The following is a 19,048-nucleotide window of genomic DNA, read 5'->3' on the forward strand; positions in this document are numbered from 1 at the left end:
AAAACATTATAAAAGTACAACCCACTACAAATGGCTGGATTTTTGTATAAAACTTTCCCCAGCATAAACCAATTACTGAAATGAAATCCCAATCCTGTGCTAAGGAATGTCAAACACGGTTGAAATGAATCAGGGGATCACTGCCATGTTTATTGTTTTCTTGTGTATAAGGTCCAAACTGGAGGTCTCCCCCACCCCAACGGTCCTATAGGCACAGTATTTTCTGCATTCATCATTCACCTACTTTCTAATAGTTTCTTTTCTTAGCCCTTAGGACAGAACATAATGTGCTTTTCCTGTACTTACCAAATAAATTGATTCCCCCCCACCCCCGGTTATTAGTAACTTTTGTTTCTTAAAAAAAAGCAGACCCCTTTTGCAAAATATGATTCTTTACCATTTTGGCCAGCTTGGAGTATTTTATTCAGCAATAATGTCAGTTTTGCTCTCTCGGGTGGTCATTTTGACTTTCTAGCTCCTGTATTCGGGAGCAATGCAGTTGTGTCTATGTGGGCCAATTTGTAAGAAGAACTGGAGTGTCAAAAACAGTAGCAGCTTTCACTGAAGTTAAAAACCAGTATTAAAATCCAGACTCTTCCTTTTAAGTTTGCAAAATACCGCCAGTCTTTTGCCTAACGCTGGACACTAAGCTATCTGATGATTTTCCAAACAAAGATACGCTCAATGCAATGAGCCAGTGGCGGAAAGCAGAATACACACAATAAGCTTAATTCTGGAAAACGTTAATGTGTGTGTCCTGGCTCTCTACCTGCCCCTCCCCAGCTGGACTCACAGCACTGGGGACTGGCGCCATCTTTCAGGTCTGCCGGCTTGTGAGCAGCCTGGTTTAGCTGAGAGGCTGGAGGTGGCTTTCAGGAGTTTATCAGAGCAGAATATATCTTACATGGAAGGGGCAGGAGGAATCCAAGTTGGGGAGCCATATCAGTTATGGGGGTTGGTTGGAGATTCACATTTATTTAATATGCCAGTCTAAGATTCACCAGAGACCAGCCAGCCAGGCTAAGGGAGGGCCAACCTAAGAGAAATCCACCGTATTCAGCCTCCCATTTTCTTTCGCTTGCTCTGTCGTCACGGAGCCCTCTGATAGTGGGGGATGCTCCATCACGTTTTTAGTGAGGTCATTATTTTTATAGGCAAATGCTTGCCTTCTCCTGGCTTTTAGAAAGGATAGCAGAAATGAAAGAGCTCCTCTTGATACAGCTGAGCAGAGCCAAGAATACTTTTAAAGGCTCTTAAAAACAAACAAGATGCTTTTTGGAAATTAATCCAGAGTCAAAGCTGCCTTATCTACCGTTTTATCACCTGAGACTCTATTAGCAGCCACGCTGTCATTAGTGGCCCCAGAAGGGTCAGCAAAGGACAAAACAGGGCCGCTTCTCAGGCCTGCAGAATCTTTAGATTTTCATTCCTGAAAATCTGGTCATCTGTGTAGGGCACATGCAGAGGAACAACCTACTATCCTCCAACTGGGTTATCCGGAAAAACCGCAAGGTCCCCTAGCCAGGCCCTTGTTCCGGGGCACGGGTCTTAAGAATCAACCACAGGCTTGTCACCTTGACAGTGTTCCGGTCGTTGATGAGAATCTGCTCTTCGTTAATGTAGAAGTAGACGGGCGAGATGATGGTGAGGTTGGGCGCCGACCACTTGTCGAAGTTGATGATGAGCTGGAAGGAGATGTCGGGCAGCTTCTGGCAGATGGTGGAGAGCACAAAGGCGCAGTTGGCGGGGAAGCGGAGGAAGGCGCCGTCGAAGGTGCGGAAGACGCCGCCGCCGGCCGCCAGGCAGTAGGAGGTCTTGGTGCTGAAGCAGCCGCGCACCCCGTTGCGCAGCGCGCACTCCTCGTCCGACTTGCACTGGCGCGGGTCGCACTGGATCAGGTTGCGCCGGAAGCAGCGGCAGCGCCGCGTGCAGTCGCTGTTCCAGAACAGCTGCTTGGGCTGCAAGAGAGGTGGCGGGGGTTAAATGCTGGCTGTGGGCAGTCCCGGGGGACCCCTTCCCCCCCTGCGTCCCGGGGGGCGCCTCCATCTGGACCCTGTTCCGGGCTGGGGGCTGGGCTAGCCTCCCGCCAAGGGGGCTGGAATCTGCAACAGGGAGCAGGAGGGGGTTTGCTGCCGTGTAAATGTGACAGCGGTTCCACGCCACTCGGATGCCAGACAACATGCCGTTTAGACTTTATTGGTTTCCGTCCAGAACTTGGGTCCCTTATACAGCTGGATTGTAGACCTAATCACAGCCAACCTGTGAATGTCTATAGCTGTTAGAGGAAGTAGGTGAAGAGGAAAAATATTTGGTAGGAAAGCACCAGCTCCACCTCGAGGATGAAATTTCAGTTCGCTCAAGAATGATAAAAGTGGCCCTTCAGATCTTAACTAGGTTAAGAGAAAGTTATAACCACTTCCTATGATGAGTCATTTCAACATCCAGTGAGTACAGCCGTTCCAAACTTTGTCTTTACCTATCTACTTGGAATTTCCTGTGGTGGCAAGGACCTCCATTCCTACCTGTTCTGAAGGGAGGGATCTAGAGAACAGGGAGGTTCTGGGCTTCAGTTCCAGCCCTGGACCCTACGTGTCCACCCTGAGGAACACTACCAACCTCCCAGAGCCTCCGTTTGCTCAGATCTCAATTGGAGGTAACAATACAGTCTTGCAGGGCAGCCCTGAAGATTAAATTAAATAAGACCTTGTAAGGCATGTTTCCTGGCGTAGCATAAGCACTCAATAAGTTGTAGATGCTATTCTTACTGGAGAAGAGCCACTCATGCTCTTTGAGAAGGTGAGAAATTACATAGTTACATAAAATACCTGTAGCAAACCACCATATTCCATGGTGGCAGCCTATAATTTCCTATTCTTCCCCAAACAAGCAATCATCTATAGACCCAGTTGTACTTGGTGGAGTTTGTGCTCTTGAACTTGCCCTTGTTCTAGACTGAGAACTCCAGGGAATAGTTGGAAATTTGTCATGATCGTCCAGGTGGGGTGTGGTCTCAACAAGTAGACCGCTTCGAAAGACCCGTGATGTAGGCACTAATTCAATTGACCAGAACAGCACTCTCCAGAGATGTGCCAACTAAGCACAGGAAGGCCTCTGCTTCTGTCTGGTCACTGTTTCCGGCTTCATGGATAGACTTATTAAAATCCCAGCTATCACATATGAGTAATGATCGGATTCGAAGGTAAATAGATAGAGAACGAGATCTCCAGGACAAGTTTTCTCAGTGCAGTGCACGTCAAGATGCCACTGCTGATTCTTTCGTCCTCAAAGTGAAGTTATTCCTGGAACCAAGGCTTTCCTCCTTCCAGACCTGAAAAATATTCTGGGTGCCAGCCGCCTCACAAATTGACTTCATTTCTCTTATCAGATTTGCAGAATAATTGAGTGGATGGTCTGGCCTCTCTCTGATAAGAAGTCAGACATTACATGGGCAGAAAGAGAAAAATAACCTGGCATATGTGGATATGATAAAGGGTAAATAACTCATCCCCCAGGAGAACTTGATCATGAAGCTAGCTTCACAGGGAAGTCACTGGGCCCAGCATGGCTTTCTTTACCTTAGTTAGACCTGGCAATGACAGCTGGGTGAGTACCCTACATGCTAATGGCTAGATGTGTTCTCCCTTTATTTCCAAAGAAATTTGTTTGAATAGTGGCAAGGAAATGTGGATTATTTGTTCTGTAAGTTTGCTACTTCCCAGATAGAAGCCGTTGTCAAAACCCACTGACTTTCTGATAAAAATTGGATAATCATGTTTATAGTGCTAATAGCCGCGGAGAGCTCTCTCTACCTGCGTTTCCTGAGAGTTCCAAGGGCTTTTATATGCATCATTTCATTAACACGCCTGGATTTTTTTATTGACAAAATGCTATTCAAGGGAATAAAAACAACAAACACAATAGCATCTCCCAATTACTGAGCTGCTAGGTGCCAGGCACCTGGCGGATGTTATTTCTACAACAACCATACGGAGCTGGTATTAGAGCCACATTTCATGGAGAGGGCACCTGAAGCTCAGGGAGATGACACAGCTTGCTCAGTGTCCCTCCACCAGCGGTATGGTTCAGCGAGGCTCAAACCCGGCTCCGTTCCATGATGCCATGGACACCCGGCAACCCTGTTGAGGGGTGCATGACACCCCTAATGGATGCAGACTCTTCAGTAAGTCTCCGGACCCGGGAGCAGAGATTGCAAGAGTGCTTTTTCAGCTTTGAGTCTGGTTATCTCTCCTCCGAGACTGTGAGAAAAATTGTTATTTTGTTATTTTTTTCTCACAAGTTCTGCCTTTGTCTTTCAAATAAGCGGTAAGAGCTATTTGAAAGCTCTAAGAGCTAAACCCACCTCTCCCCAGAAGTCTTCCTTGATTACTTTTCTAATCTTCTGCCCCACTTCTGTCTCCCTACACTGAAGCAGATTTCCCATTGAACATGAACCTAAAGCAACCCCCATATTCCCTCTCTTTTATTTACTCTCAGAATAAAGTCAACCTGATGGTTCTTGAACGAGGCGATGCATTTTTACAAAAAGGAGACATTCTTTATTTTTTGCCTAATTTATTTCTAATCCAGACGGTTCAATTAGATTTTTTTTTAAGTGCTGCTGTTCTTTTTCATTTAAAATTGATTAGTTCTGTAGGTATTATTTTTTACTCGTTGATAGGTTATTTTGTAATCGTTCTCTTGTTCTTTAACATGCACGTTTCTCTCTCCTGAATAGACTTTTAAGTTCCTCAAGGCAGGGGACATGCTTTGTCATCCCCCGGAGCACCTCCAGCGCAGAGATCTGCAGATAGCAGATACTCGATACCTACAGTTGTTACCTCTCTCCTCACCAGTATGAGATGTGCACGTCATTTCAGCAGACACTGGGCTTGAGGCAGAACCACAGACTAAATACTTTGTCCAGGCAAGACCTTTTCTAGCTTAGTATTACGGCACATAAAGAAAGATTTCAAAGTACAAAAAGTAAATGATTCAGTGAGCTGTTACATAAGGTTTTACTGAGTGACATCTACAAAGGGCATCTTCATCAGCTCTCTGCTGAAGCCCCCATAGAGAGGGAAGCAGAGGGCAGAATGTGGGGGGCACAGCATTAAGCAGTCCAGATAGAGCTCGCTGGGGGATGGTCCCAGAGTGACAAATGGCACACGGGGAGATGGTAGCCTTCACACGCTTTCACGAAGCTTTAATAGCCCAGAGAAGGAAGGCCATTCCTCTTGGCCTTGAGCGCCATATTTTCCAGTTAAAAATGTCCTTAGCTAAGATAGCTACAAATGTCAGATTCACAGCCACCATATTTTCCAACTATAGACACCCCAGAAGCTTTCACTGAGATTTACAGGACAGGAAATCAGAAGGGCCTAGAGAAAGGCATGATGGGGAGAGAGACGCAAATGCTAGTGGAGAGCGCGGGCAAGTGTAGGGGGCCTCCCAATGCCAAGGACAGGAAGGGACTGAGGCCCAAGCACGTTTCCTCATCCGCTCCTCAGTGAGCAAGGGCCTCACCCGACCTCTCCTTAGCCTCCTTGCCCTGTCCCACCTCCCTGCAGACAAGCACCCTCTTTTCCTAACCAAGGGGGAGGACTGGTCAACCGTGACCAAGCTCTTGGGGTCAGAGGGAAATCTGAGCTGGCAAGGAGGGACGGGCAGGGCTGGGCCGCCTACCTCGTAGTATTTGCCGTCCGAGTAGCAGCCACAGCTGTGGGGCGGGATGCAGCTCTTGCCATTGAGGACGTAGCCCGCGTCACACTGACAGCCCTCCACGCAGTAGTGGTTGCAGTCGCTCTTGAGGCGGATGGCGGCACAGCGTGGTTGGCACAGACTCACGCAGCTCTCGTAGTGGCTGTTGGGAGGGCAGGTGACGGCTGGAACACAAGACACACATCAGGCCTCGCCCGCTCACAAGGACCGTGCACGGTTTCCTTCCGGCCACGGCTTCCCCCACTCAGGGAGGCCTGGCGGGGGGTGAGCCGCATCACTTTCTCACTACGACTCCCTCTGCTTCTGGAAAGCCTCCATCCGACTCATTCCTGCTTAAACGATGGACCACAGAGCGGATGAGGTTACTGGAGTTCCCTCACATAATCTTTGTCCTCTGCTCAGCCGTGTTTTTTTGGGGTGCGCTCTGACCTGCAACCTTCACCCCACCTCCCGACATGCATCTCGACTTTAGTCAGGCACCCCTCATGGCCGCTTTTAGACCCTGGCTCATATTGGTCTCCCTTGTGCATGCCCTCCTCGTTCTCTAGGCCTCCCCAAATTCCCCACTCTTCAAGTCCTAGGTGGAGACCCTCTTATTGGCAAAGCTCCCCCCCCACCCTTACACCAATGGCAACTCGCCTTCACTCCAGAACTTCCTCAGAATCTTTTCTAAACCAGGTGTGCATAGACTGTCCAAAAAGGGGCCCCTGGGCCCCTGGATTTCTGAGGAGGCAAGTGTGTATTGTGTGTATGTGTGAGTGTGTGTGTGTGTGTGTGTGTGTGTACTACGTTCTACCATTTTCAAATGCGCGTGGATGCTCTTAGGGAAGGCAGTTAGGGTCCTGGTGAAGAGCATGACTCTGGAGCCAGCTGCAGGAGACTGGAGCCAGTTACTTAGCCTCTCTGGGCCCCAGCTCCTTCCCTGTGAAATGCACATACTTACAGCACCTACTTCATGGCTGGGGTCGGGGGAGGAATCATGTGAGCTTGCCTGGCTGGAACAGCGCTTAGCACATAAGTGTTCAGTGTTAGCCAATCACTAAAGACAGGTTTGCTTAAAAGTTCTAGGGAGTCCATCGTCTCTCATGGTTCGTTTCCCCCTCTGATCTATAGAGGCTATTATTTTAATCAGTGTAAATGAAAAACATGAGTACTATTATGTTGGAACTTCTCTATACCATATACAGTACACATTTGGGGCACATTTTATTTTTTATATTACTTAATGGTAAAAATGGACTTTTTTGGTGCACAGTTCTATGGATTTTACATGTATAGATTCATGTAACCAATATCACGATCTACTATATATATTTTTTAAACATTTAATTTAAAAGGTACTACCTGCCTGTGGTAGACAATATAAGCCATACAAGTAAAAGTGCAACAGAAAAGCAACCTCTGGTAACAAATTAGAGTTGAATCTTCTAGAAATCTTCTATGCATATACAAGTACCCAGGTGTGTGTGTGTGTGTGTGTGTGTACGTGCACGTGCATGTGCATGCATGTGTGTATTCCATTCCCATTTTTTTCACATGAATAGGAGCATAATATACATATATTCCCGCTCATTGCTTTTTCATGATGGTATTCCTTCCATTACCCTTGAATTACAGTTTTTGCACTGCTACCTGGTATGTATATTTTCTATGTTTATGATGATGCTGCAGTGAACATCCATAGACATATATCTTTGACCTCATGAGTAAATGATTCTGTATAATAAAATCCTGGAAGTGGAATTACTGGGTCAAAGGGTTTGTACATTTAAATTTTTGATAGATGCAACCGAATTGCCCTATAAAGAGGCTGTGCCAATTCATCCTCCTGCCAGTGCTATATGAGGAGGTTTATTTTTGCACATCCTCGCTGTCTGTTCAGCACCAAACCTTCTGACCCTTGGAAATGCGAAAGGTTAAATGTCATACATAAATATGACATATACATATCTCAATCCCATATATATGTATGTGTGTGCACACACACACATACATATATATGGGATTACTACCCAGAATGTATAGAGAACTCGTAAAACTCAACACAACCACCACAACAAAAACTCGATTCAAAAATAGACAAATGACTTGAATAGACATTTCTCCAGAGAGGATGATATATGAATGGCCAGTAAGCACATGGAAATATGTTTAACATCACTAATCATCAGGGAAATAAAGATCAAAACTACAATGAAAAACCACCTCACACTCAGTAGGATGGCTACTATTTAAAAAACTCAGAAAACCCGGTGTTGGCAAAGGTGCAGAGAAATCGGAACCCTTGTGCACTTTGGTGGGAATGGAAATGGTACAGCTGCTGTGGGAAGCAATATGGCAGTTCCTCAAAAAATTAAAAATAGAATTATCATGGGATCCAGCAATTCCACTTCTAGATATATGCTCAAAAAATTGGAAAGAAGTTCCTCAAAGAGACCTTTATATGCTTATGTTCATAGCAGCATTTTTCACAAGAGCAAAAACATGAAAGCACTCCAGGCATTGCTGGATGGATGAATGGATAAGCCAATGTGGTCTATACACACCCAATGGAATATTAGTCAGCCTTAAAAAAGGAAGGAAATTCTGCAATGTACCGCAACATGAATGAACCTTGAGGATATTATGCTAAGTGAAATAAGCCACCCACAAAAGACAGATGCTGTGTGAGTCCACATAGAGGAGGTACCGGAAGTCTTCAAGTTCATAGCGACAGAAAACAGAACAGTCGGCTGCCAGGGGTTGGGGTGGGTGGGGCGTGAGGAGTTCGTGTGTCATGAGTACAGAGCTTCAGTGTTGCCAGATAAAAAGAGTTCTGGAGAGTGATGGTGGTGGAGGTTGCACAACAATGTGAATGCAACAATGTTGAGTACTTAATGTCACGGAACTGTAAGCTTAAAAATGGTTCAGAACATAAATTTCATGTTCTGTGTATTTTACCGCAATAAAAAAAATTGAAAAAAACCCCACTATATCCTTACTTAGTTTGCAATTCTTCATGAGGCTGATCAGCTTTTCACTTGCTTATAATCCATTTGTATGTCTTCTTCTGTGACTGCCTTTCTGTGTCCTCCTGCGCATTTTTGGTGTTGAATTTTTTTCTTACTACATTGTAAAAGCTTTTTAAAAATTAAAAATAGACTTCTGTCTGTCATGTGTTACAAAGTATTTACTGTTTGGCTTTTAAATTGCATCTTCTTTTTGGGCGGGGGGGACCTGTATTCGATTGTTTTTGCCATGTGGAAATTTAAATTTTTAAAGTTGTCGAATTTATGAGGTTTTTCTTCTGGCTTTGGGCGTTTTGCTTAGAAAGGCCCTCTCTACTGCCAGATTAACAAATACAAAACAAAGATGCCTTTGTCTTCTCCTAGTACTGTTATAACTGACATTTTTATGTTTGATCCTGGTTCTGTCTGGATTTTATTTTTGAGTGAGAAGTAAAGCAGGGATTTAGCTATTTCCCCCCCTTCTTCTTGTCCTTTGTTCCTTGCCTATTTATTAAAGAATACATTTTGTTTCCCCCAGTAATTTGAAATACCAGCTTTATGGAATACTAATTTCTCTTTAGTGTTTGGGCCCTATTTCTGGATTTTTCTCATCTTCCCACTGGTTGATCTTTCTATTCATGTCCCAGTGTTAACTTGGTTTTGTTACTGAAGCTCTACAATACATTTTAATATCTGAGAAGATACACCAGCTATTTAGAGATGCCCATTGTTCCAAGTATGCTGGTCCCATTTCCCCAACTAGACTATAACCTATTTTGTACCTCGGATTCTTCCGTGGCCCCCAAAACAGTCCTGAGAACAGGGCAGGTAGGGTTAATAAACATTTGATTCTTGAGAACAAACTTTAAAACTCCTAATACTGATTTTCTCCACCCAAATGAAGTACCGAGAGCTGTGGGGGATGATAGCTCTACCCCTGGATTTCCACTGTGGTCATGAATGTGACTATTGTTGATTTCTTTAGCCTTTGTGCCTCGGCGGGGGCAGGATGACGGATCCCCCCGAAAAGCGATGCGGTACAATGCAGTGGACAAGGGCTGTGGAATTGGGCTGAGTGGTTTGAGTCCTGGATCTGCCGCTAACTAGCGCTGTCACCTGGGCAGGTTACCTACTCTCTCGAAACCCATTTCCTCCTCTGTCAAGTGCAGATAATATCTCCCTCACCAAGTAGTTGTTAAGATAAAATGAGGTGTATTTTGCACAGCTCCTAGTCCACTGCCTGGTACTTCAACAACAGTGTCTGCTATTAATAGTGGGAACAGTTGTAGTAGGAGAAGAATTTATTCAACAAGAATTTATTGGATCTGCAGAGAAATCTGTAAGAGAACCCCTAATGACCGGACTTGGGATCCAGGACTCTGAATAAGAAAGGGAAAATGAAAATGATACTCAGCTCTGACTGAGCACTCACCAGGTGTCAAGCGTGGGGTGGCATGGGTTATGAGACATCATCCCACTTAATCCTCACAGTGGCCCACCAAAGTTGGAAGACACCCCCACAGACCTGATCTTGTACAGAGGTCCTGTACACTCCCCTGCAGCATCAGTGGGGGGGGGGGGGCGTCCCCAGGGTCCGTGGTCTGCCCAGGGTCAGAGAGGCAGCACCACCCAGCAGAAAGAGCACTGCCAGTAGCCACTTTTCTTGGGAAAGTTCCGACCTTTCTCAGAGCTTCACTTTCCTCCTCTAGAAAATGAGACTTTGGGCGCCTGGGTAGCTCAGTTGGTTAAGCAACTGCTTTCGGCTCAGGTCATGATCCTGGAGTCCTAGGATCGAGTCCCACGTCGGGCTCCCTGCTCAGCGGGGAGTCTGCTTTTCCCTCTCCCGCTCCCCTCTCTTGTGCTCTCTCTCTCTCATTCTCTCTCTCTCAAATAAATAAATAAAATCTTTAAAAAAAAAAACTTTAAAAAAAAAAAGAAAAGAAAATGAGACTCTTAATGGCACCTGCTTTACGGGATGACTGGGCGGAGACTACAAGCGAGGACTCATGTCGCACTTAGAACAGTGCCGGGCACAAGTCACTGTTAGGCATTGATGATTTCCTCTCCTGTGGCTTACTGTACTCTCACCATCTACAACGCTAATTTAAGTGCCCCATTAAGGGGCTGAAGAATGACAGACTCAGCTGAATGAATTTTAAGGAGGGGTTAGTAATTAAGACAACGGACCTCCCTTTCCCCCTCTAAACCTATTTGTTCAACTTGGGTGAAGTTTTCCAAAGCATTCACAAATACGGTAATTGGGTAATAAATTATCCCATTGATAGGAACAGCCAATATCATTGAAAAACAGCAGCACTCTGCCTTGTCACCAATAAGGGGTAAGTCTGACAGTTCCGGACTACCCCGTTTTCCTCCTGAAAACACCATGTCTCGTATCTCGACATGTGAGTGTTGAATTGGACTAATTCTTGGGGGGCGGGGGGACATGAAGCCTGCCCTCACTTCCCAGACGTTCACGCCACATCCCCTGTGGTCACAGACCCTGTTGAAGACAGGCTTTCTGTGTTCACCAGTCTCTCAGATGGAACGGCTGAGTTAGAACTCAGTCTCCTGCAGCTTTTCTCTGCTTCTGAAATTCAAAATGGAAAACTCAGCTGCCTCCAACTGTGCCCGCCCCCCCATCCCCACCCACATACCTTCTTTAAAGTATAATTTTTCTCTTATTTTAGCATTTCTTTTTTTTCCCCAATCACTACCAGCATCTATCTCCTCAGGAACTCTCTTTCGGATCTTTGCCCCCATCCTGAAATGCCAAGGTCGGGGGAGGTCTAACTGGCCCTCATGCATCCTAGCCTCAGCCCTGCTGGCAGGCAGTTGGTCTAGGCAGGGATGGGGCCCAAGGCCAAGGGTGAAGCAGGACAGACTCTGCTTTGAGTGCCTTGGATAGAGCTCCCCATTACTATATATAAAGGAGGCAACCCATGTCTGTGTAGAACTTGAGGAGGGGAGAGGGAAGGGTTGCTGGTGGAGAGGCAGAAGAACAAGAAAAAATGGTCTTCATACCCTACAGAGTCTTCCTTTTCAAAACTGTTTCCCAATCCTGCACCATTTTTAGCCCTATGGGTCCAAGCTTGATAGAGGTAGGGGCATTTTCTTCCTCCCGGGTAAGGAAGAGGCTTCCCAACACAATTCCTTTTCCTTCCCGTGAGTGACAACAATTGAGCACTGTCATTTAAGGTGAGAGTTCCTGACATTACCCCCCTCTACAAACAGTTCTTGCCTATGATTTCCCTGTGCATGGCAGCTAGAAGCAATGGTTTTTGGCGTCCACTGTGTCCTGACCCCCATCCCAGCTGCCCCAGGGAGTAGTTCAACCACCATGACCTGGCTACAGGAAAAGAGAGAACTCCTTACAGAAAGTCTCAGGAGGAAGCAGGCAGTCTCTTTCCCAATGGAGTTTCCCCATCCCACAAGATATCTACGACCCCAGGTCCAAAGCCCGGTTTTCTGATTTAGGTGAAGGCGAGCTCTCTGGCTACCCCCGTGCTGACCCCAATGAATCCAGAGTAGCTCTGGGGACTTATCCAGACCCTGACTTTTTTACAGGCATATTTATTTCACTGCATTCACCAGAGGCCAATTCGTCCAGGACAGTGACTCCTGCTGGCATCATCCCCACAACCTCTCACTCAGAGACCAAGCCTGGCTGAAATGGTATTAGCATCTTTCCCTCCCTCTCTCTACTTCCTCCCATCCTCCCCCCCCCATCCCCAATCTGCATGAATCCAATTATGTGGGATGTAAACCAGCCATGGGAACATTAAACTACAACCCTGGTTCTGGGTTTTCATCGAAATCACCCCTTTTCCAGGAAGGAAAGGGAGTTTATTCTTTGGGACCCCCACTGGATCATTTATTTAGAGTTCTGTGCGTTCAGCATCCATTTGTAACCTTTTCATACACTTAGGCCTAGAAGAAATTTGCTGTCGCTAATGAGATCGAGATGGGAAAATGGACCACGGCAGACCGGCCAAAGACCACTAGGGGTTTCTCCGCCCAATCTTTTCCTATTATGATGTGCTCAATGCAGACAAATTATTCTAGTACATAACACCAGTACAGTGTATATGAGTTGACAGCCTGAGCTTTGGGGTTAGAAGGTCGAATCCTGACTTTGCCACTGAGATTGTATGACCTTAGGCAAGTTATTTAACTCCTCTGAGTCTCTGTTTCTCCCTAATTGGGTTATTGAGGAGAATAAACGAGATAATGTTGATAAAGCGTTTAGCACTGGGCTTGGCTCAGAGCAAACCGTTAATATAACAGCAACACCACTTGGCATGCGTACAGTGTGTTATGCTTTCAACTACCTAATTTGATCCTCTGGATGTTTCTGTAGCATAAAGGGTGTAGGCAGCGGCATTATCAAAGCATCATCAGGGGGAAACTAAGAACCGGGGAGGAAAAGCAAATTGCTCCCAGGTCACACCAACACTTAAGGACCGAGCAAAGCTAGAATCCAGGGGCTCTAATTCTCTTTCTCATGCTTTTAACATTCTGCTATGTTTCGTAAACACAAAGACGGACACTTGACATATATGAATCCAACAGAATAGCACACTTAGAGAAAGCATGTAAATGACAAGCGCCGTGATGGGCCCATGAGGTTCTCGAACAAACGAACCTACTAACTAACTCTTCCCCCCATTAGTCCTTTCTTAAAATTGTTGTGCCCTTGCCGAGTCTAAATGCCATATACGGTGCTCTGTGCTTTATGCATGCGATCTTATTTCGTCTCCAGAGCAACACATGAAATAAGGGGTATTATTCCCATTTTACAGATAAGGAAATGGAGGCTCTGGGAGGTTACACATCTTGTTTCAGAGGTCAGATTCAATTCCAAGTGCATATCCTTAGAGGGCTCTGCTCCGTGGACTTCTGTGGAGCTGGAATAGTGGCCCGCCCACAGCAACTGAGGAGAGAGGGAGGGGGAAGGACTCACAGCAGGACGTGTAATTCCTCCAGCCGGTCACGGCGATCCCCTGAGTCTGGCAGGTGCTGGCGTAGTTCTGCAGCCAGCTGCAGGCGGTCTGCACCGCGCCCCCATCGATGCAAGAGTCAAACAGGCAGTTCTTGTAGAAGAAGGCGGGGTTCACTTTGCTGTGACACTTGGCGAAGCCGGCGTTCTGGTTGGGGATCAGGCTGCACAGCTGCTGCACCTTGGAGAACGCTTCCACCTTGGCGCATGAAGGGCAGCGGTCCCCGCAGCCAACCTGGCAGAAGGTGTCCCTCTTCACCCAGCTCTGCCCAAACTCACTGACGCTGGAAGCAAGCAGACCCATGGGCATCTCCAGATCATCTTCGGGGTTGCTGTTATAGCGGCCACACAGGCCGACTGTGCCATTCTGCATGCTCCGGGGGACTGTGACCGACAGGAAGCTCTTCCAGTCATACACGACCTTGAGGCCGAACTCTGTCTCCACCACCACGTGGAAGCCAAAGGAAAAGATATTTATTTTCCCTTGTCCCAGCTTCAGAGGCAGATACAAGCGTTCATTGTTGACCTACAGGAGAGAGAGGGTTGCGGGAGAGAAACACGGTTGGCCCAGAGAACACCCACCTCTCCGGACGATCTGTCTCGAGAGTGGCAGCCCCAGAGGGGGGTCGGAGCAGGTTGAATGTAATCTTGGCAAGTAGTGTCGTTTATATCAGTCAACTATTATTATTAGGATCCGAACAGACTTAAATGACTATCCTTTGTACACTAATATACCTATTTATTTCCGTGCCTTCTGTTTACATAGCATTATTTCCCCCCAGGAGTTTAAACTGTTTTCTCCAAGGTAATGAGAGGGTAATAAGAATTCAATTAAAGTTTAGACTAAAATACCAAAATGTAGAACTCTGGTGTTTCTATTTCCAGCTGTATTGTGGATTTGTTTTAGGTAAACCCCAGTTTATTCTTTCCTTTGAGATTGTTTTTTTCCACCCCCTAAAGAATGACTTGCCTTTGCTGGTCCTTTTACCTAGGATGCCATTCCTCACCCGTCAACCGCCCTCTCTGCCCCCAGACCCTGCTCCGATGTTGCCTCTTCTGTAAAGCAAGACTGTTGGAGCCTGTGGTGAGAATTAATCACTCCCTCATCTGGGCAGCCAGAATGTTATTTATACTTGTGTTCCTTTTCACCTTTGGCCAAGATCAAGCACGTGTGCGCCGCTGTGGAAGCAAGCATCACAATCTGCCTTATATTATGGTTAGTTGCCTACATTTCTGTCTCACCTACAAGACCATGAGCAACTTGAGGGCAGGAACCACACTTTATTGATCTTCATCTCAATCTTCCCCTTGCTCCCTGCTGGGTGCCCAGCGCAATGCCTCATGCTGAGCGGGCCCTTGACACATGGTTCCCCTCATGTATTTTTCATTCGTAAAACAAGGAAATCCCTTAACATACAACCCTGGAAGTACATTGCCCTTGCACTGCCCTGTTTCGATTCAGATGAGCCAAATCCTATAGCCCTGGCCTGGGTGGGTACCTGATAGGAAATAAGACTACTGTAAGGGCCAGGAGAGCAGGTCTCCCTCTCCAGAGAGGTAGGTGGCTGCCAACACTGCTCCCTGACTAGAAACACCTTCCCTTTTGACCTTAATCTCTCTTGTATCCGACAGCTCCCATCCCCACGGCTACTGCTGTGGTTCAGACCCTCACCACCTTCACCTTGACTACTGCATATTCTCCTGACTGGTCTTCCGCTCTGGTATTGCCCCTCTCCTCCCTTCACTCTCCACTGCCACTCCAGCATCTTTTAATGCAATTGAAAGCCGTTAATCCAATACCCTCTCCATGGCTTGAGTAAAATGTCTCATACACTCGGCAGATCACAAAGGGCTCTCCAGGAGCTGCCCCCACATCTCTCAGACCCAACTCACTTACTTCCCCTAGTCCAGCAATACTCAACACTTTGCAGTTCCCCAAATGGACCAAGTTGTGCCATTTTCTTTGCTGAAAGTGTGATGGTGCTTTCTGGATCCTGCCCGGGGCCCTCATCCTCAGCCACCGTGACTATGGGCTAATGATAACTCACAGCTGGCCTTGGCCGATTGGAAGCCCAGAAGATTATGACCCCACTCCATTGCCCCCCTCCACTCCAAGGGTAGCTCTTGGCCAATGACAAGCCCACACAGGGGACCAGGGGACCAACTCTGTATGCAGGTCATGTGCCAGAGCTCCTGGTGGCCCAGGCTGAATCTGGTCTCCAGCTCAGACCTCGTCCTTGCTGAGCTCTCTTCCCCTGGGGCATCCCCCACTTTCCTAAGGATCCCCAGCTCAGACTCTGCCTCTAGGGAACCTGACCTAACCCAGCAATGATGCCCTTCCCCTTGTCCTCCTCTCTATGGGGCGATGGTCATGCTTCACATTGCGAGTCAACTGTCTCCTCTTCTATGACTATTTGTCTAGGCAGAATTTATTTATTCATTTGGCACCATTGTGTGCCACACACTGTGCTAAATGCTGGAATAAAGCACAGGGCCCTTCCCCTAGTCACACTCATGTGGCAGAGAGAAGTACATAAATCAATACTAAAAACATCATCTGATAAAAGCAATGATAAAGATAAATAGATGCACAGCACCAGACTCAGCCTGGGGACAGAATCAGGCATGCCTGCAAAAGATGATACACACACACACCTGGTCCTAAAGGATGAGTAGTGTTGGCCAGTCGAGGAGGAATGAGATGAAGAATAGGGAATCCCAAGAAAAGGGCACAGCCTAAGCACAGGTCAAACTGGAGAGAAAAAGCCTAATAAATAGGAAGAACCACAGCAAATTAGTGCTGCTAGAGCATAAAATATGGCCTTGGGAATGGTGGGACATAAAGATGGGGAGGTGGGGAGGGCCTGGATCATGGAAGGCCTTGTACACAATATCACACCTGACAGAGGCCATGAGATCACACCTGACAAAGACCCCCTCATTTTGCAGAGAAGTAGCCACTGGTGCCTTCATAAGAGAACTTGAGTAGAGTGAGGAGACCAGAAGTCAGATGGCACAGTTCAACAGCAAATCGGAGCTATGGAAGCAGATCTTCCAGGAAGATCTCTCTTTCCAAGAAACTAGAAAGGAAGGGGAGGAGAGGGACTGAGTAGAAGCTGGTGGTGAATGGGCGTCAAGGTTTGCTTTCGAATGAACATGTTTATGGGTCGAAGAGAAGGACCTAACTAACACAAGAGGGAGAGAAGATGACAGGCAAGATCCCCGAGAGGCAAAACAGAGATGGACAGGTGGGAGTGGCTGTGGAGGGGAGGGGATGTCTCATTCTCTGCACCTGGAAGGGAGGAGGTGAAGAGGATGGTGTGACAGGTCATTTCAGGAGTGCAGGAGGACGGAGGAGGAGGGAGATTATGCCCAGGGAGCACAACTTTCTCAACCAAGAGACCCAGAGGTGGTGATGTGGTCCCCGTGCAGACACAGATCACAGATGCGGAAGGTCATGGAGGGAAGGGGAGACCCACACCAGTAAACTAAAAGCTGTGCCTCTAAAGGCTCACAAGTACCAGCCTGCTTTTCCTCCTGTGTTTCCTTGCATTCTGCATTCTTGGCCGCGGGGTGCCAAGCAGGAGGCCATACCTTGGGGGAAGGCAATAGGATCAGATTCAAGCCAAAGGGCTTGCAAATTGTCACTGCCCAGGAGGACCCTGAGAAAGGAACCTCCTCCAACTCAGACAGGCAGGCTCGGCTTCTCTTTGCCTCTGAAGCCCCACGAATGCCACCTCCATCCCAGCCCCGCTGTACTGTCTCTCTTTGTGAGTGACAAATGGAGAGAAAGAGGAAGCAGAGGGAGAGGAGGCCCCAAAAGGAAGAGGTTGGTATGAAGCAGAGCCTGATGACTGGAGCAGGAAGGCACAGAGGAGAAAGAGAACAGGGCATGGGGATGAGTGTCAGGATATGTATTGCAAATACTTAAGCATTAGGAATAAGACCACATACCAGATCTTTAGCAGAGACCTTTCCTTTATGCAACTGGCCCTGATCTGCTTCTATAGCTTCTCCAGCTGTCCTGAGGTCTCCTCGCCCCCCACACTTTGTTTTCTTTTCCTAGAATGCTTTTATCTCATTCTCAGCCTGCCTGACATACTCCTTTAAGGCTAAGCTCTGGGTTACCTCTTCCAGAAAGCCTTCCCTGAAGCCCCCGAGGCTGGTGGAGGCAACCTGTGGGCTCATGACCCTCCACATGGCACATTTTTGGAGCGCTTCCCATTACATCCAGATAACCTGCTAACACATCTGTTTCTGCTACTAGACTCTGAGTTCTCTTGGGACAGAGGTCATGTCTGATTCATTCTGCTACCCCCAGAGCTTGGCACAGAATGGGCCTCAATATAAGCCCATCAAACTAACCTGAGCCGGGGTGATGCTCAAACCCTCTCTCTTCTCTGGTGGCCACAGGATTGCCAGTAAATAGAGACACTGGCTGTGAAGATCCTGACAGTCTTCCCCTTGTCCTGGTCCACGAAGCTCCTGGTTGTGCTGAAGCCCAGGGGCCACGGTAGGGGAAAGCCCGTCTCTGCGGAGCTCTGGCCCTGGATGGCTGGGACGTGGACTGCTGTGGTGCCCCCAGGAGTGGCTTGCCTTCTGCTGCTCAACCCCGTGACCCTCTCTGGGATATAGATAGCACGTTTATTTCTAGCATCCCTTGTCTTAGTGGTTTCCCTACATCCTTCAGTACTGCTTAGTGCAAGGCAAGGTCAGAGTCATAGAGGGACCCTGCGTCCCAAGGAATCACTTCCATGACACCTCCAGTTCTGGGAGCGCCAGCAGTAACCCGGGGGCCCCTGCTGTGTTTCCCCCAACACTTCACTGCACACTGTCATTGTGATGGTCATTATTCTTGTCTCCGGGAGAGATGGTGACTAATAAACATCACGGGAAAAACAAATGCAAATCAATGAACAAGCAGATCCTGTAATGCATATTAATAATTCAAAGTAAATGCTAAAATCTATCCCTCAGGCCCCCAAAGAAAAGAACCTTCAAGCATCCTGAACTCGATCTTCATGTCAGAGATTTGCAAGCTATACACTGTTTGCAGCTTGAGCACTTAGGACTTCTGGGTGACTTAGAAAGATGGACCCTGGGAGTGCCTGGGTGGCTCAGTCGGTTAAACGTTTGACTTCAGCTCAGGTCATGATCCCAGGATCCTGAGATCAAGCCCCACGTTGGGCTCCCTGCTGAGCAGGGAGTCAGCTTCTCCTTCTCCTATGCTCCTCCCTGCTGCTCGAGCTCGTGTGCGCTCTCTTTCTCCCTCTGTCTCTCTCAAATAAATAAAATCTGAAAGAAAGAAAGAAAGAAAGAAAGAAAGAAAGAAAGAAAGAAAGAA

General features: G+C 47.3%; 1 protein-coding gene across 2 annotated transcripts in view; it reads right to left on the reverse strand.

Moving 5' to 3' along the window:
* LOC110586266 (alpha-tectorin) overlaps nucleotides 1-19,048 on the reverse strand; it is a 188,285-nt gene that overhangs the window by 14,463 nt on the left and 154,774 nt on the right. For both annotated transcript variants that reach the window (XM_044919222.1, XM_021696471.1), the window contains 3 exons: nucleotides 13,669-14,230; nucleotides 5,683-5,882; nucleotides 1,575-1,958 (listed from right to left, as the gene is read on the reverse strand). In XM_044919222.1, coding sequence (XP_044775157.1) covers nucleotides 1,575-1,958; nucleotides 5,683-5,882; nucleotides 13,669-14,230 — 1,146 coding nt within the window. The remainder of the gene's footprint in view (nucleotides 1-1,574; nucleotides 1,959-5,682; nucleotides 5,883-13,668; nucleotides 14,231-19,048) is intronic.

The sequence above is a fragment of the Neomonachus schauinslandi genome, chromosome 11 (genome assembly GCF_002201575.2).
Source record: "Neomonachus schauinslandi chromosome 11, ASM220157v2, whole genome shotgun sequence".
Lineage (NCBI taxonomy): Eukaryota > Metazoa > Chordata > Mammalia > Carnivora > Phocidae > Neomonachus > Neomonachus schauinslandi.